This window comes from Malaclemys terrapin, chromosome 7 (assembly GCF_027887155.1).
Source record: "Malaclemys terrapin pileata isolate rMalTer1 chromosome 7, rMalTer1.hap1, whole genome shotgun sequence".
Classification (NCBI taxonomy): Eukaryota; Metazoa; Chordata; order Testudines; family Emydidae; genus Malaclemys; species Malaclemys terrapin.
Genome location: NC_071511.1, coordinates 30,230,356 through 30,245,031, shown reverse-complemented (window position 1 = coordinate 30,245,031; position 14,676 = coordinate 30,230,356). Strand labels below are relative to the sequence as shown.

The 14,676-nt window shown below is 51.2% G+C and overlaps 1 protein-coding gene across 1 annotated transcript; it reads left to right on the top strand.

Moving 5' to 3' along the window:
* Positions 1-5,121: 5,121 nt before the first annotated feature.
* LOC128841232 (cystatin-POGU1-like) lies at positions 5,122-13,426 on the top strand. The gene is made up of 3 exons (XM_054036089.1): positions 5,122-5,360; positions 10,310-10,435; positions 13,010-13,426. The coding sequence occupies exons 1-3, from the start codon at positions 5,139-5,141 to the stop codon at positions 13,088-13,090; spliced, it is 429 nt and encodes a 142-aa protein (XP_053892064.1). The 5' UTR covers positions 5,122-5,138; the 3' UTR covers positions 13,091-13,426.
* Positions 13,427-14,676: the final 1,250 nt, after the last annotated feature.

Below are 14,676 nucleotides of genomic sequence, written 5' to 3'. Positions count from 1 at the left end.
TTGACCTGGTTCTGTGGATCCTAGCATGACTACGCCACTGTGACGATGCTGCCTGTGGGAGCCAGCTGAGGTCACTCAATCAGGGTGAACTGCAAACAAAACGGGGCAAACAAACCCCAAATGCTGGTGGATATTCCAATACTTACATTTACCAAGTGAGCACAAAACAGCTTCTATAGCCTGGTCTACACTACGATTTTAGGTCGAATTTAGCAGCATTACCTCGATTTAACCCTGGACCCGTCCACACAACGAAGCCCTTTTTTTTTACTTAAAGGGTTCTTTAAATCGATTTCTTTACTCTACCTCCGATGAGGGGATTAGCGCTGAAATCGGCCTTGCCGGCTCGAATTTGGGGTAGTGTGGACGCAATTCGATGGTATTGGCCTCCGGGAGCTATCCCAGAGTGCTCCATTGTGACCGCTCTGGACAGCGCTCTCAGCTCAGATGCACTGGCCCGCAAACTTTTGAATTTCATTTCCTGTTTGGCCAACGTTGCGAGCTGATCAGCACAGGTGACCATGCAGAGCTCATCAGCAGAGGTGACCATGGAGTCCCAGAATCGCAAAAGAGTTCCAGCATGGACCGAACAGGAGGTATGGGATCTGATCGCTGTATGGGGAGATGAATCCGTGCTAGCTGAACTCTGTTCCAAAAGACGAAATGCCAAAGCATTTGAAAAAATCTATAAGGGCATGAAGGACAGAGGCTATAACAGGGACTTGTGGCAGTGCTGCGTGAAAATTAAGGCGCTCAGGCAAGCCTACCAAAAAAACAGAGAGGCAAACGGCCGCTCCAGGTCACAGCCCCAAACATGCCGATTCTATGATGAGCTGCATGCCATTCTAGGGGGTGCAGCCATCAGTACCCCAACAGTACCCTGTGCTTTGACTCCGTCAATGGAGTAGGACGCAACACGGAAGTGGGTTTTGGGGACGAGGAAGATGATGAGGAGGAAGTTGAAGATAGCTCACAGCAAGGAAGCGGAGAAACCGGTTTCCCCAACAGCCAGGATCTGTTTCTCACCCTGGACCTGGAACCAGTAACCCCCGAACGCACCCAAGGCAGGCTCCCGGACCCTGAAAGCGGAGAAGGGACCTCTGGTGAGTGTACCTTTGTAAATATTAGACATGGTTTAAAAGCAAGCGTGTTTAATGATTAATTTGCCCTGGCATTTGCGGCCAGTACAACTACTGGAAAAGTCTGTTAACGTGTCTGGGGATGGAGCGGAAATCCTCCAGGGACATCTCCATAAAGCTCTCCTGGATGTACTCCCAAAGCTTTTGCAAAGTAAGTCCCTTCCTGCAGCTTTTGAATCAGACCAGAGTTCCTGAAGATGTGAGCGTCATGTACCTTTCCCGGCCATCCCACGTTGATGTTAGTGAAACATCCCTTGTGATCCACCAGGGCTTGCAGCATCATTGAAAAGTACCCCTTTCGGTTTATGTATTTGCTGGCTCGGTGCTCCAGTGCCAAGATAGGGATATGGGTTCCGTCTATCACCTCACCACAGTTAGGGAATCCCATTGCAGCAAAGCCATCCACTATGACCTGCACATTTCCCAGAGTCACTACCCTTGATATCAGCAGCTCTTTGATTGTGTTGGCTACTTGGATCACAGCAGCCCCCACAGTAGATTTGCCCACTCCAAATTGATGCCCGACTGACGGTAGCTGTCTGCCATTGCAACCTTTCACAGGGCTATCACCACTCGCTTCTCAACTGAGAGGGCTGCTCTCATCTTGGTATTCTGGCGGTTCAGGGCAGGGGAAAGCAGCTCACAAAGTTCCATGAAAGTGCCCTTACGCATGCGAAAGTTTTGCAGCCACTGGGAATCATCCCAGACCTGCAACATTACGCGGTCCCACCAGTGTGTGCTTGTTTCCCGGGCCCAGAATCAGCGTTCCATGGCATGAACCTGCCACATTAACACCATGATGTGCACATTGCCAGGGCCCATATTTTGTGAGAAGTCTATGTCCTCATCACTCTCATCACCACGCTGCCGACGCCTCCTCGCCTGGTTTTGCTTTTGCAGGTTCTGGTTCTGCATATACTCCAGGATACTGTGCGTGGTGTTTACAGTGCTCATAATTGCCACGGTGATCTGAGCGGACCCCATGATCCCAGTGCTATGGCATCTGCGCTGAAAAAAGGCGCGAAACGATTGTCTGCCATTGCTCTGACAGAGGGAGGGGTGACTGACGACATGGCTTACAGGGAATTAAAATCAACAAAGCGGGCGGCTTTGCATCAAGAAGAAACACAAACAACTGTCACACAGAATGGCCCCCTCAAGGACTGAACTCAAAACCCTGGGTTTAGCAGGCCGTTGATTTCATGGAGGGAGAGGGGAAGCAAATGAATACAAAACAAATCGAATCTATTTTTTGTTTTGATCCACTCCATCTATCTTTTACATCTTAGGCTGGCAGCAGATGGTGCAGTACGACTGCTAGCCATCATATCTCCTGGGTGCTCGGCAGAAGATGCTACATTACGATTGCTAGCCATCGTCATCTCCTGGCTGCTCGGCAGAAGATGGGAATGACCTGGCTGAGTCACTCCCATGTCTGCCCAGGTGCCCCTGACTGACCTCACCGAGGTCAGCTAAAAGAGCCCCCAGGAGTACAATGACGACGGCTACCAGTCGTAATGCACCGTCTGCTGCCAAAAGGCAGTGAGCTGCTGCTGTGTAGCAATGCAGTCCCATGTCTGCCAGCACCCAGGAGACATATGGGGATGGTGAGCTGAGCGTTCGCCATGCTTGCCGTGGTATGGCCTCTGCACAGGTAACCCAGGAAAAAAGGTGCGAAACGATTGTCTGCCGTTGCTTTCACGGGGGGGGAGGGAGGGGGGCCTGACGACATGTACCCAGAACCACCCGCAACACTGTTTTTGCCCCATCAGGCATTGAGATCTCAACCCAGAATTCCAATGGGCAGCGGAGACTGCGGGACCTGTGGGATAGCTACCCACAGCTACCCACAGTGCAACGCTCCGGAAGTCGACGCTAGCCTCGGTACTGTGGACGCAGTCCGCCTACTTAATGCACTTAGAGCATTTTGTGCGGGGACACACACAATCGACTATATAAAAACGATTTCTAAAAACCTGACTTCTATAAATTCAACCTAATTTTGTAGTGTAGACATACCCTATAGTACCTCACTGGTTACTCAGAAGTCCAAATAAGGCAGTTCCCTTAAAGTACCCAGCCTCAGGCCTCCATCCAGACACACATGTCAAACATTGATGATTACTGAAAATCTTATCTCATCATATAAAATAAAAGGTTCTTCCAAACCCAAAGGAACAGCCACATACCCAGGTCCAATTATAATTTAGATCTTACCCAAAATATACGCTTATGGCCAATTCTTATTAACTAAACTAAAATTTATTAAAAAAGAAAAGAGAGAGAGAGTGTTGGGTAAAAGATCAATATACATACAGACTTGAATTCAATTCTTGAGGTTCAGATACATAGCAGAGATGAGCTTGTAGTTGCCAAAAGTCCTTTTAGATATAGTCCATAGGTTATAGTCCAATGTCCATATTCAAGGTGATTCCAGTCAGTGACTGGGGATCTCAATCCTTATGGCTTAAGGTTTCCCCCTCTTGAAACCCAAAGCAGATCTGAGATGAGGAAAGATCGTGTCTCAGGGTTTTTATACATTTCCTGCAGCCTTTTGGCCTGAGAAAACAGTAGGCTTAACTTTTCTTCTCCTAAACATCATGGCAATTAGCACAGTATAATTTATCCATAAAACAGTTCAGATACAGGTTACCACAACCTTCAAAGAGACATATAGACAATAATACTATTTCACTCAAGTGTCTTCCTAAATGTTAATACCCCTTTTTTGATCTTTGAATCAAAGCTATAGCAATAGACAAGACTTGTTTGCTTACATCACAAGACCTGAGCAAACATCTACCCTTCTATCTCCAACACTGCAGACTTGCACTTCAAAGCTCTATTCATTTACATAGCTCCCTAACCAGTCTCTAAAGTTCGGCCATGGGTCAGGTCAGTCTGTGAGTTAATTAACTCTTTCTGGCCCTGTCACCTTTCAATGAGATATTATATTACACTCACAGGGCTGGTGCAAGGAAGTTTCGCGCGCTAGGCAAAACGTCCACCTTGCGCCACCCCCCCCAGCTAACCCCGCCCCCCGTGTCAGCTAACCACGGCCCCTACCTCCCCCACCAGAGGAGCCCCCCCCCCGTGGCAGCTAACCCCGCTCGCCACCCCCCCCCGGGGAACCCCCTGCCCGGGGAGCCCCCCCCAGTAGCAGCTACCCCCCCCTGCAATTAACCCCGCCCGGGGAGCCCACCTCCACGGTAGCTAACCCCGCCCACCGCCCAGGGAGCCCCCCACCCACGGAAGCTAACCCTGCCTGGGGAGCCCACCCCAGCTCACCTCCGCTCCACCTCCTCCGCTGAGCACGCCGGCGCTGCTCTAATTCTCCTCCCCTCCCAGGCTTGCAGCACCGATTGGAGGAGAATTAGAGCGGGGGCTGTGTGCTCAGCGAAGGAGGCAGAGTGGAGGTGATCTGGGGCGCGGAGCAGTTCCCCTGTGCACCCCCCCTTGTTACTGCGGACGGCCCTCCCCGCGTCCCCCCACCCCAGCTCACCTCCACTCCACCTCCTCGCCTGAGCGGGCTTTTAGGTGCCCTCAACCACTAGGCGCCCTAGGCGGCCGCCTTGTTCGCCTAGTGGTTGCACCGGCCCCATACACTCATAACATTACAGTGTCACAGGAAGGGTGAGGTGGGGTGACCAGATGTCCCAATTTTATAGGGACAGTCCCGATATTTGAGGCTTTGTCTTATGCAGGCGCCTATTACCTCCCACACCCTGTCCCAATTTTTCACACTTGCTGTCTGGTCACCCTAGGAGGACAAGGCTGAAGGAGGACAGGGGGGAGGTAGTGTCCACAAGTGTATGGGGAGCTTCTCCCAAGTGCTAGGGACAGATAGGCGGGGAGGAATCCTCACTGTACACAGGGCAGGTGGGGTTCCCTGCGGGCGGGGCCAGCAGGGGAGGCGGGGCTCTCGGGGCGGGGCTAGATGGGGAGGCGGGGCTAGCGGGGCTCTCCTGGGGGCGGTGCTCAGGCCGCTCATTCGCAGCAATGTCGAGCTCTGGGGCGGCTGTGTGGCTGGCTGCGCTGTGGCTGCTGCTCCTGGCGGGGCCGGGGCTGCGCGGGGAGCGCCTGGCCGGGGGGCTGCAGGAGGTGCCGATCTCGGATCCTGGGGTGCAGGCGGCCGTGCGGTTCGCGGTGGAGGCCTATAACAAGGCCAGCAACAGCCTGCACTACTCCCGGGCGGAGCGGGTGCTGCGGGCCCTCAGCCAGGTCAGCAGGGCCGGGGCGGGGCTGGAGCCAGAGCCAGCTGGGGGGCACAGCGCCGCCGTCGGGGGTGCAGGTGTCCGGGTGGGAGCCGGGACAGGGGTGGATTCAGAGTGGGGTTTGGGTCTCTTCGGGGAGCCCTGGAGCTGACAGGGGTCTGTGGGGCGGGGGACGGAGTTAGGTATAGGCGGGGGTAGGGTCTGGACCCTGGAGGAGTAGGGGAAGCCCCATAGCCCGGTGGGGATTAGGGACTGGGCCCGGTGGGGGCAGAGGTGTGGGGGGCTGGGAGGCCCCTGTGGCCAGGTGGGGGGCAAGGATGCTGGTTATGGGATGGCAGGTTGCAAGGGAGGTGTCCTGTGAGAGCAGCTTCTGCTGCCACCCACACAGCTGGTCCGGGGGGGCGGCCTAGAATTCGTGCTAACTTCTTCAGTGACAGCCGAGTGTCCTGCCAGTCTGGGTAACCACTGGAGGAGCCCTGGACCCTGCAGGTGCCCACATCCCCCTCCCTCTGAGCCCCAGTGTTTCAGCTTCCTGTAACAAAACCCCGCTGTTGCCCATGGCCTGTGGAGAAAACCTGGCAAAGAGGAGTGTAAGCAGGCAGGATGCCTGGGGGGCAGACCACAGTGGCACCCACTTCCCTGTGCCACTCTTTTGTATGTGTGACCTGTATCTGAGCCCACGATCTCAGCTCCCCTTGAATTACCTCTCTAACCCCTGTGGCTGTGGAGAGACCCTTACTGCTACGAGTAGGCAGCATGGGACTGTTTGGATCTCCATGCAGAGGGTCGTGAGGAAGAGCATTGGTTGGTATCTGTGCACCAGAGTGCCAGAGCCTCCGCTCTCATCTAAAATAAAAGAATTGTCTCCAGGCCTCCTGGCTGCAGAAATACTCACCTCCTATGTTTAGGGTGTAACGCGGGACAGGAGGGAGGGAAGTCGGTATTGGCTAGTAGGGTTATTATGGCTGTACCCAAACCACAAGAATGCTGCTCTGCAACCAGGGCATTGTCCCTTCCCAGCATTACCTAAGCACCATGTCTGCCCAGACCCACAGCCTGCCCTGCTTCTCTCCTACTCGCCCAGCCAGGCAGGCTCACTCTCATTGCCACTGGTTCTCTTCCACCACTGCTGCAAACACCCAATGCAACAGGAGTTTTGTGGGGGCTCCCCATCTGCTGGGTGCTGAGTGGGACCCTGTCTGGGATTGTGTGTGTGTGTGTTTGTGTGTGTGTGTGGGTGCTCTCCTGCTGATGCTGTGCAAGACCCTGTCTGGGATCAGGGGTGAGGAGGGCTCCCCTATCGTGCTGGGTGCTGCGTGGGACCCTGGCTGGGATCTGGCAGTCAGGGTCCCATGAACTCGCTTCCCTCTGCCTCTACCCACTCTGGATTAGCTCATAGTGTGTCAACTCCTGGTTGTGTACATGGAAATCTAACTGCTGGAGGAAGAAGGCATGTATGATGATGGATCTGGTCTAGGACTGTCTGATCTCATTGTGTTCCTTCTAGGGGAGATCAGGGCTAAGTCAGACAGTTATTATTGGTGTTACACTAGTGCCTAGAAACCTCAGCTGAGATTGAGGTGAGGCCCCCTGTCATGTCGGGCACTGTATGGGTTCCCAACCAAGATTGGTGGGAGGGCTTTTAGGGGTGGGAAGTTCCCCATCTTCCTTCTCTATCTCATGGTTGTATCCTTCCATCCTGTCTCCTCTTTCTTCTCTAGTCTAGCATGAAAAGTGCCAGTCCTCAGTCTCTTTTTGTGAACTTGTGTATGCTGAATCTGTGCCCTCTTGCTCTTGGAAGCTGGTTTTCACCAAGATCGGTTGTAGCCATCTTGTACTAGACAGATGTGACCTCACAATAGAATGCTGCTCCCCATGGAATGTTGTTTACAGCTCTCTAATGCATAAGGCTCTGAAGAACCAGCCTTTTATAATGGTTACTTTGAGCTTCTGTGATGCCTTTTGTCCAAGGCTTGCTCTGTGCTAAGACTTGCAGTATGGGGACAAAAGGCCAGGTTCTCATTGGGATCATCTCTGTGCTTCCTTCGCCTTTTCTCATTAGCCTGTGACACTGGACCTGCTGGTCTGATTTAGCAACTGTTGGCTTCTTGGAGGGGTGAGAGGAGGAACTGGGGAGGGCTCAGTGAAGAGCTACAAGAACAATTGAGGGTCTGGATTCCTGGAACACCGTGCCACGGAAAAGGACTTGTGGGGCATGTAGGAACGTACGCTCCCAGTGCGATGCTCTAGCTAACGGGGCTAATGCGATCCTTGGACATTAAAACAGAGGAGTAAGCAAGCAGGAGTAGGGTGATGCTATTACCTCTGTCTGCGGTGTCAGTGAGACCACTACCGGGTACTGTCTGTTTCTGGTGTCTACCCTTTCAAAGGGTATCCATGATTGGAGAGAACTCAGAAGAGCCACAAAAGTGATTTGAGGGCTGAAAAACCTAGTACTTAGTTTCTCTAGGAGAAGGTGAATGGGTGATTTGATCATGGTCTGTAAGTACCTCCATGGGGAGGAGATTGTCTGCTGGGTTAAAAGGCCTGCTATCATCAAAGGCAGAATGAGCCCCAACAGCTGGGAACTGAAGCTGGACAAATTGAGACTAGAAATAAGGTACACATTTTTAACAGGGAGGGGGATTAACCATTGGACCAGCTGACATAGGGATTGGGTGGATTCTCTATCCCTTGAAGTTTTTAAACCAAGACGGGATGTCTTCCTACAAGACATGCTGCAGAAATGGCTAGGGGAGATGCTCAGGCCTGTGATATACAGAAGGTCAAAGATGATCGGGATGGTCCCTTCTGGCCTTAAAGTCTAGGGTTCCCTGCTCCACCAGTTTGAAAAATTCCCTACTGAGTGAATGGTCAGTTTTGGTGCTAAGCTTCCCCATATTAGTGGAACATGTGCAGAGGCATGCAGTAGAATTTGGGGCCATATAAAAAGGTGGCATAGATACAGGTGCATGCTACATATTAGCAAGTGGATGTAAACCATCCACTTGTGGTTGGGCCCTAGCATCTACCTGCTCCACTGGAAGGGAAGAACTGTACTAGGGACACAATCTGGAACAACAGGTTGCTGCTTGCATCAGGGCTCTTGTATCTTCTTGGTTTTATTTCCTAGTTACACCCTCTCTTTCCACCGTTTCCACCTATTCTGTATCTCAACGCCCACTTGTCTATGGAAAGTCTAACCTATGCCGTGATGATTGAGCTGATCTGGGATTGTCTTGATCTCACCAGGTTCTTTCTAGGGGAGATCTGGGCTAAGTAAGTAGTTGTTATGGGTATTACAGTAACACCTAGAAGCCTCGGCCAAGACAGCCCACTCCCTGCTGAGTTTGGGGGCCCTGGTTGTGCCACATGATGCACAGACACAGAGTGAGAGACAGCCCCTGCCCTGAAGAACTTCTAACTGAAGTAGACAAAGGGTGGGAGAGAAAGTAGAGGTACAAAAAGGGGAAGGAATTTGCCCAAGGTCAGTGGCAGAGTGCGGACTAGAACCCAGTGACCTGACTCCCAGCCCAGTGATCTGTTCCCTGGGCCACATTTCTTGGACTCCTCTTTATAAAGCTCCAGCTCTTTATTGTCACTGGTGCCAGATAGACATGGCCATAACAATCCATATCTTCCATGCATCCACAGAGGATGGGGAAGGATTAGTGGAGTGGCACCTAGTGCTGAGGACAGGGCAGTCCTACAGAACGATCTGTATCGCTTGGGGAACTGGGCCTGTTCCAACACAATGCATTGTAATGCAAAGTTATACATCTAGGGACAAGAAGTGTGGGCTGTGCCTACGGACTGGGGGACTGTATCCTGGAAAGCAGTGACCCTGAGCAGGATTTAGGGTCACAGTGGACAAGCAGTGCAGCATGAGCTCCCGGTGTGATCCTTACCTGTGCAAACAGGGGAGTAGGAGCAGGGAGGGGATTTTACTTCTGCATACAGCATTGGAGGGAGCGATACTGGAACACTGCGTCCATTTCTGAGGGCCACATTTTCAAAAGGACGTTGAAAAATTGGAGAGGGTGCAGAGAAATGATCAGAGGGCTGGAAACAAATGCCTGATGCTGAGAGACTTAATGAGCTCAATGTGATTAGCTTCTTAAACAGATCAAAAGATGTCATAGTTAAGGCTACAATTTAGACACGGGTATTTTTAGTAAAAGTCAAGGACAGGTCACTGGCAATAACCAAAAAGTCAGGGCCAGTGACCTGTCCATGACTTTTACTAGAAAAACCCCTAACTAAATCTTAGGTGCTGAGGGGGGTTCCAGCGGTCGCTGCTGCACCTGGGAATGGGGGGTGGCCCAGGGCCGTGCTGCTGCTGCTCCTGGATCTGGCTTCTTATTCTTCAGCTGACTCTGAGGACCAAATAGTGCTCTAAAATCCAGTGACGGATGAGTGCACTGGAACGGGACTCAGGAGACCTAGGTCTTATTCCTGGCTCTGTTACTGATCTTAGGCAAGTCCCTTCCCCTCTCTGTGTTGTAGTTTCCTCTCCCACCCTTTGTCTATTGTCAAAGCTCTAAAGGTCTGGGACAGTCTTCCACTGATTTTAATGAGCTCTGGATCAGCCACAGCACCTGGCATGGGGGCTGTGTAGATTTTTATGGGAGAGCAGGGGGGGAGGAATCTGCACAGCGCCTGGCACAAATGAGGTCCCGATCTCAGTCCGGGTGTGGTTTCTGCACAGCGCCTGGCACAAATGTGGGCCCTGATCTCAGTCGGGGAGGTGGAGGTGGAGAAAGGCTGTCTGTGCACTTGTTGGCATGATGAAGGGGCCCCCCAATCTCAGTTGTGGCCTCCAAGCACTACCAACTGCAAACAGAACAATTGCAGTTTGTGGAGCTGAAACTCTTGATTCCTCAATTTCCCGCTATTGATCAGAAGTGGGAAATGTCCAGAATCTTCCTCACTCTGGGATCTCTGCTCTTGTTCCAGGTGGTGGCTGGCATGAAATACTACCTGACCGTACAGCTGGTGACAACACAGTGCCGGAAAAATGGGGCAGGCCTTGGAAACGGGGACATCAGCACATGCCCCTTGCCGCCAGCATCAGAGCAACAGGTGAACAGAGAAAACTGTATAGTGTCTAGTTGAGGTGTCAACTTTGTGTGGGCGCAGTTCTGTCTTGCGAGGCCAGGGTCACTGCCTGCCATGGAACTTATTTGTATAACCACAACACCTACAAGCTCCAGTCATGGGCCAGGACCCCACTGTGCTCAGTCCAGTACAAACAGAACAAAAAAATGAGCCCCAGAGAGCTTCCAATCCAGGTATAAGACAAGAGCTGGCAGACGGACCGAGGAGCCAAAGGAAACAATGAGACGCAACTGGGCAGTGGGCTCAGCACATCAGCAGCCTGGTTGTTGAATTTTTTTTGTAGGTGTGACGAACTGGGACCGTTCTTAATGTGGTCTTTGAATGCTGAGTGGGGAGTGTTGGCTGGGAAGGCAGGGGAGTGTGGCTAGGATGGTCTGCATTGGGGGATGGGAGACTGGCTGTGAGGGAGAATACCTGAGCATATAACATGAGAACCCAGGAAGGGGTTAGAGGCCAGGTGACACCTCTGCCCGGGAAACTGAACAAAAGGCTGGGGAGAGAGGGTCAGAGCTGGCTGGTGGAATGGCTGGGAGGCAGACAGGGCTCTGACCTCCCAAGGGGGCTGTGGTGCCCTGGGACCCCAAGATGCACCTAATTGGAGGGGGGGGTCCTGTTGCCTGTGCCTGCAAGACCTGTCTTGGACTGTGTTCCTGTCACCTTCTGCTTTACTGACTGGCTGAGAGTCATGGTGAATCGCAGGAAGCTGGGTGGGGGGCAAGGCCTTGTGTCCCCCCACACTCCGTGACAGTAGGCATCATGGTAGAGGAGAACTTTAAGGCGGTACTTGAAGGAGGATAATGCAGTAGCTTTGCAGATGTGTACGGGGAGCTTCTTGGAGGGACAGCATCTTGAAACATCTGGAAAGCAACACCTTTAGTTGGACTTGGGTTACATTGGACAACCTAGAGTACAGGGTGCGGCACAACACCTCTTACCTCGGGCAAGTCCCCCCCTTCACTGTGCCTCAGTTTCCCCTGCCCACCCTTCGTCTATTTGGATTGCAAGCTCTGCGGAGTAGGGATTGTCAGAACCTGGCACAGTGGGGCCATGATCACAGGTAAGGTCTATGGGTGCTAGTGTAATATAAATAAGCTTAGGGAGTATCTCAGTCTTAAAGTGGATACATCATAAGTTTTGTGTTAACAGTATCTCAAAGCTTCATAGTAATTTAAAATGATGAAAATGTTTCTAATTTAAAGCAGGCCCCTGAGGGGCTAGCAATCCAAACACTGAAACCCAATGTAACCAGAGTGTGAAATTGACTTGCCCCAGAATGTAAACAGAAGTGAAACTGAGGCCAGTAGTTCCTTTTCACCATCCCCCTAAGAGGAATGGAATAGTAAAAGCGGGGGAAGGGTTCAGTTAGGATAATGAGACATCAGATTTTCCTTAGGCTCTCTGGAAAATTGCAGCTTTATGGTTTAAGATGTCCATAATGGGCTGGTCAAAAGTTTTTCCACTGAAATTGTTTATTAAATGAAAAAATTTAGTTTGGTCAAAATCCCAACTTTCCAACTAAACTGTGTGTGCAAAAAGTGCCCTCTTTTCACAGAAAATATCAATATTTCAGCTGTAAATTGAAATATTTCCATTCAGAATGGCACTGTAGCACCTCTCAGGAGTTGTCATTTGGGGACTTGGTGCTCCTATTATGCTCTGTAAGCCAGGCTCCCTGTCCAGCCTATATCTCCAGTGATGAACCACCGCCACAGACTGGCTAAGGGTATGTCTACACTATGAAATTAGATTGATTTTATAAAAGTCGCTTTTTAGAAATCGATTTTATAGTAGATTGCGTATGTCCACACTAAGCGCATTAAGTCGGTGGAGTGCGTCCTCACTACCGTGGCTAGCATCGACGTATGGAGTGATGCACTGTGGGTAGCTATCCCACAGTTCCCGCAGTCTCTGCCGCCCATTGGAATTCTGGGTTAAGCTCCTAATGCCTGATGGAGTCTGGCCAGAGAGTGCGACCTATTGAGGGGAATAGGAGATGAGGTACTTGAATTACAACTCTTGCGAAGCACCACAGCACCGTATTGAAATCAAAATAGCTCCGTTTTTGGCTGAAATATTTTTTGGGGTGGGGGTAGTTTTGCCCAAAAGTTGAAATATTCTGTGGAAGGGAAACCTATTTACGCCCCACCCTATTGGTAGTGACTCAGGTAAGGAATCTTAAATAAAGATTCCTTTTAACCCAATGTGCCCTTTGTAGAAAGTAAAATAGGAAACAAAAGACACTTTTAACAGACTGGGTGTATGGGGCATAAGCTGACTCGCTGCTAGTGTTGGGGTTATTTGAAGCTTTGCATGGGCACTGGTTTGGGATCACACTGGTAAATTATGAGTTCCCATCAATAAACCAAACAGCAGTTGCATCCCAGCGCTGTGTGAGTGGGTGCTGTCACTGTCACTAAATCTTGGGCCTGATTCTTGCGCTGCAATGCACCTGGGCATAAGCCAATTCATCCTGGTATTACAGCAGCCATACTGTGTTTCATGACTATCTAATTGTGGGACATTTTTTCCCCCCTACAGAAACTGCTCTGTGAGTTCCAGGTCTGGTCCCGTCCCTGGCTCAACGAGACACAGTTATTATCTCAGAACTGCTCTGTCTGACTCCTGACACCCGTCCCATCTGACGACAGTGAACCGATCTGCCATTGATCGATGCTGCCTGGGGGTCACGCTGGCTCTCTCTTCTTCTATTGTTGCCTCTTCTCTCTAATCCCCATATTCCCCACCAGGAGGAGGAAGATCAGGATCTTACATCTCCTCCTCTCCCCCCATCTCCCCCTCTCGGAGCAGGTTTGGAAATGGCTGGGCCCCTCTTCTCCTGTAGTGTCTGATGGTTCAGCCTTGCTTAATGACCAAACTGAAGCCCCTGGATGCTTTCTGTCGTAGCTAAGATTTGGCATCCCCTATGATGTAGGGAATAAAACTGATCCACCATGATTCAATGGCTGGTGTTTTTCTTCTCTCAGTTCCTCCGTCCCTCTTTTCTCTGTTGAATACTTCATAGATTTCAAGGCAATTGTGCTCATCTTTGCTGAGCTGCGAGACGCAGGCCATGGAATTTCATCCAACCCATATCTGGCAGTTGAGCTAGAGCATAACTTTTATTTCAGACAGATATCCAGTCTTGATTTAAAGACTCTTAAGTAATAGCAAATCCACCTACTTCCTCTGTACTCAGTTACAGATATATAATATAGGAAAAGGGCAGTATCCCTTTAAATATCTCAAGCCTTCTGGGAATGCCAATAGTTTTCTAGGAGTTAGAAGCAGTCAGAGCAGGGGTCTATACAGATCTAGGCTTTACATCTGTTCTCAGGTTATCAGAGAACGCTAAGCCAGGAGTTCTGATCCCAGCTACCTCGCACTATGGGGAAGATGAATAAGGTCTAAAAACCCAGTGGGCTGAACAGACACGTGGCAATAGGCAGCTTTGTGGGTCTGGTGGACAGACACCATGAGCTGGATCCATCTCGAGTTGTGATAGATAAATGCCTGGTTCCCAAGGTAAGGGCTGTGCTAGCCTGACCTGAACGGTGACCTGATTTGGACTGAGCCAAACTGCTTGGAGCTGAACTGACATTTACATCTGGGCCCTAGGGTGGGGGACCAGGCTGGCTCAGTAGGGAACATGGGGGGCCTTTCCCTCCTAGAGGCACCCTCTCTGATGTGGCCTGAAGGTGGGGGAGTCGCTGGCTCGGGGGAGGGGATGGGGCTCAGGGTGGAGTGGGAGGAGCAGACAGCAGAGGCAGGACCCTGAATATGGGCCAAGGGCTAACAGTGTGCTCCGGCTCCAAGAGCCATTCTGGGCTAGGTGCAGGAATGGCTGGGAGGATGCTCTGAACTGTTCTGCAGGAGGCTGGATTAGACTGGAAACTCTTTGGGGCAGGCACCAGATTTGTTCTGTGTCTGCGTAGGGCCTAGCGGACAGGGTCCTGGTCCCTGCCTGGGGCTGGTGGGCACTGTCGCCCCCCCAAATGCTAATAATGGTTCCTTCTGCCCTTATAATCCATAACACTGCCAGAGGCTTGGCTAAAGAGCAGAAATAAAATGAGCCCAAACACCATCTACTGGCTGCTTTGGGTTACTCTAAAATCTGCAGGGTCTCCCTCAGTTGCAAAGAAAATTCATATCCTGTGCCTCAGATGTGACCTGTGTGTAGTGCATAGGAATAGGGTGGGATCCATTTA

Bases quoted from the DNA above. Each gene is read 5' to 3' on its own strand.
- LOC128841232 (XM_054036089.1), top strand. From the start codon at position 5,139: ATGTCGAGCTCTGGGGCGGCTGTGTGGCTGGCTGCGCTGTGGCTGCTG. The intron at 5,361-10,309 runs GTCAGCAGGGCC...CTCTTGTTCCAG, and splicing joins TGCTGCGGGCCCTCAGCCAG to GTGGTGGCTGGCATGAAATA. The intron at 10,436-13,009 runs GTGAACAGAGAA...TCCCCCCTACAG, and splicing joins CGCCAGCATCAGAGCAACAG to AAACTGCTCTGTGAGTTCCA.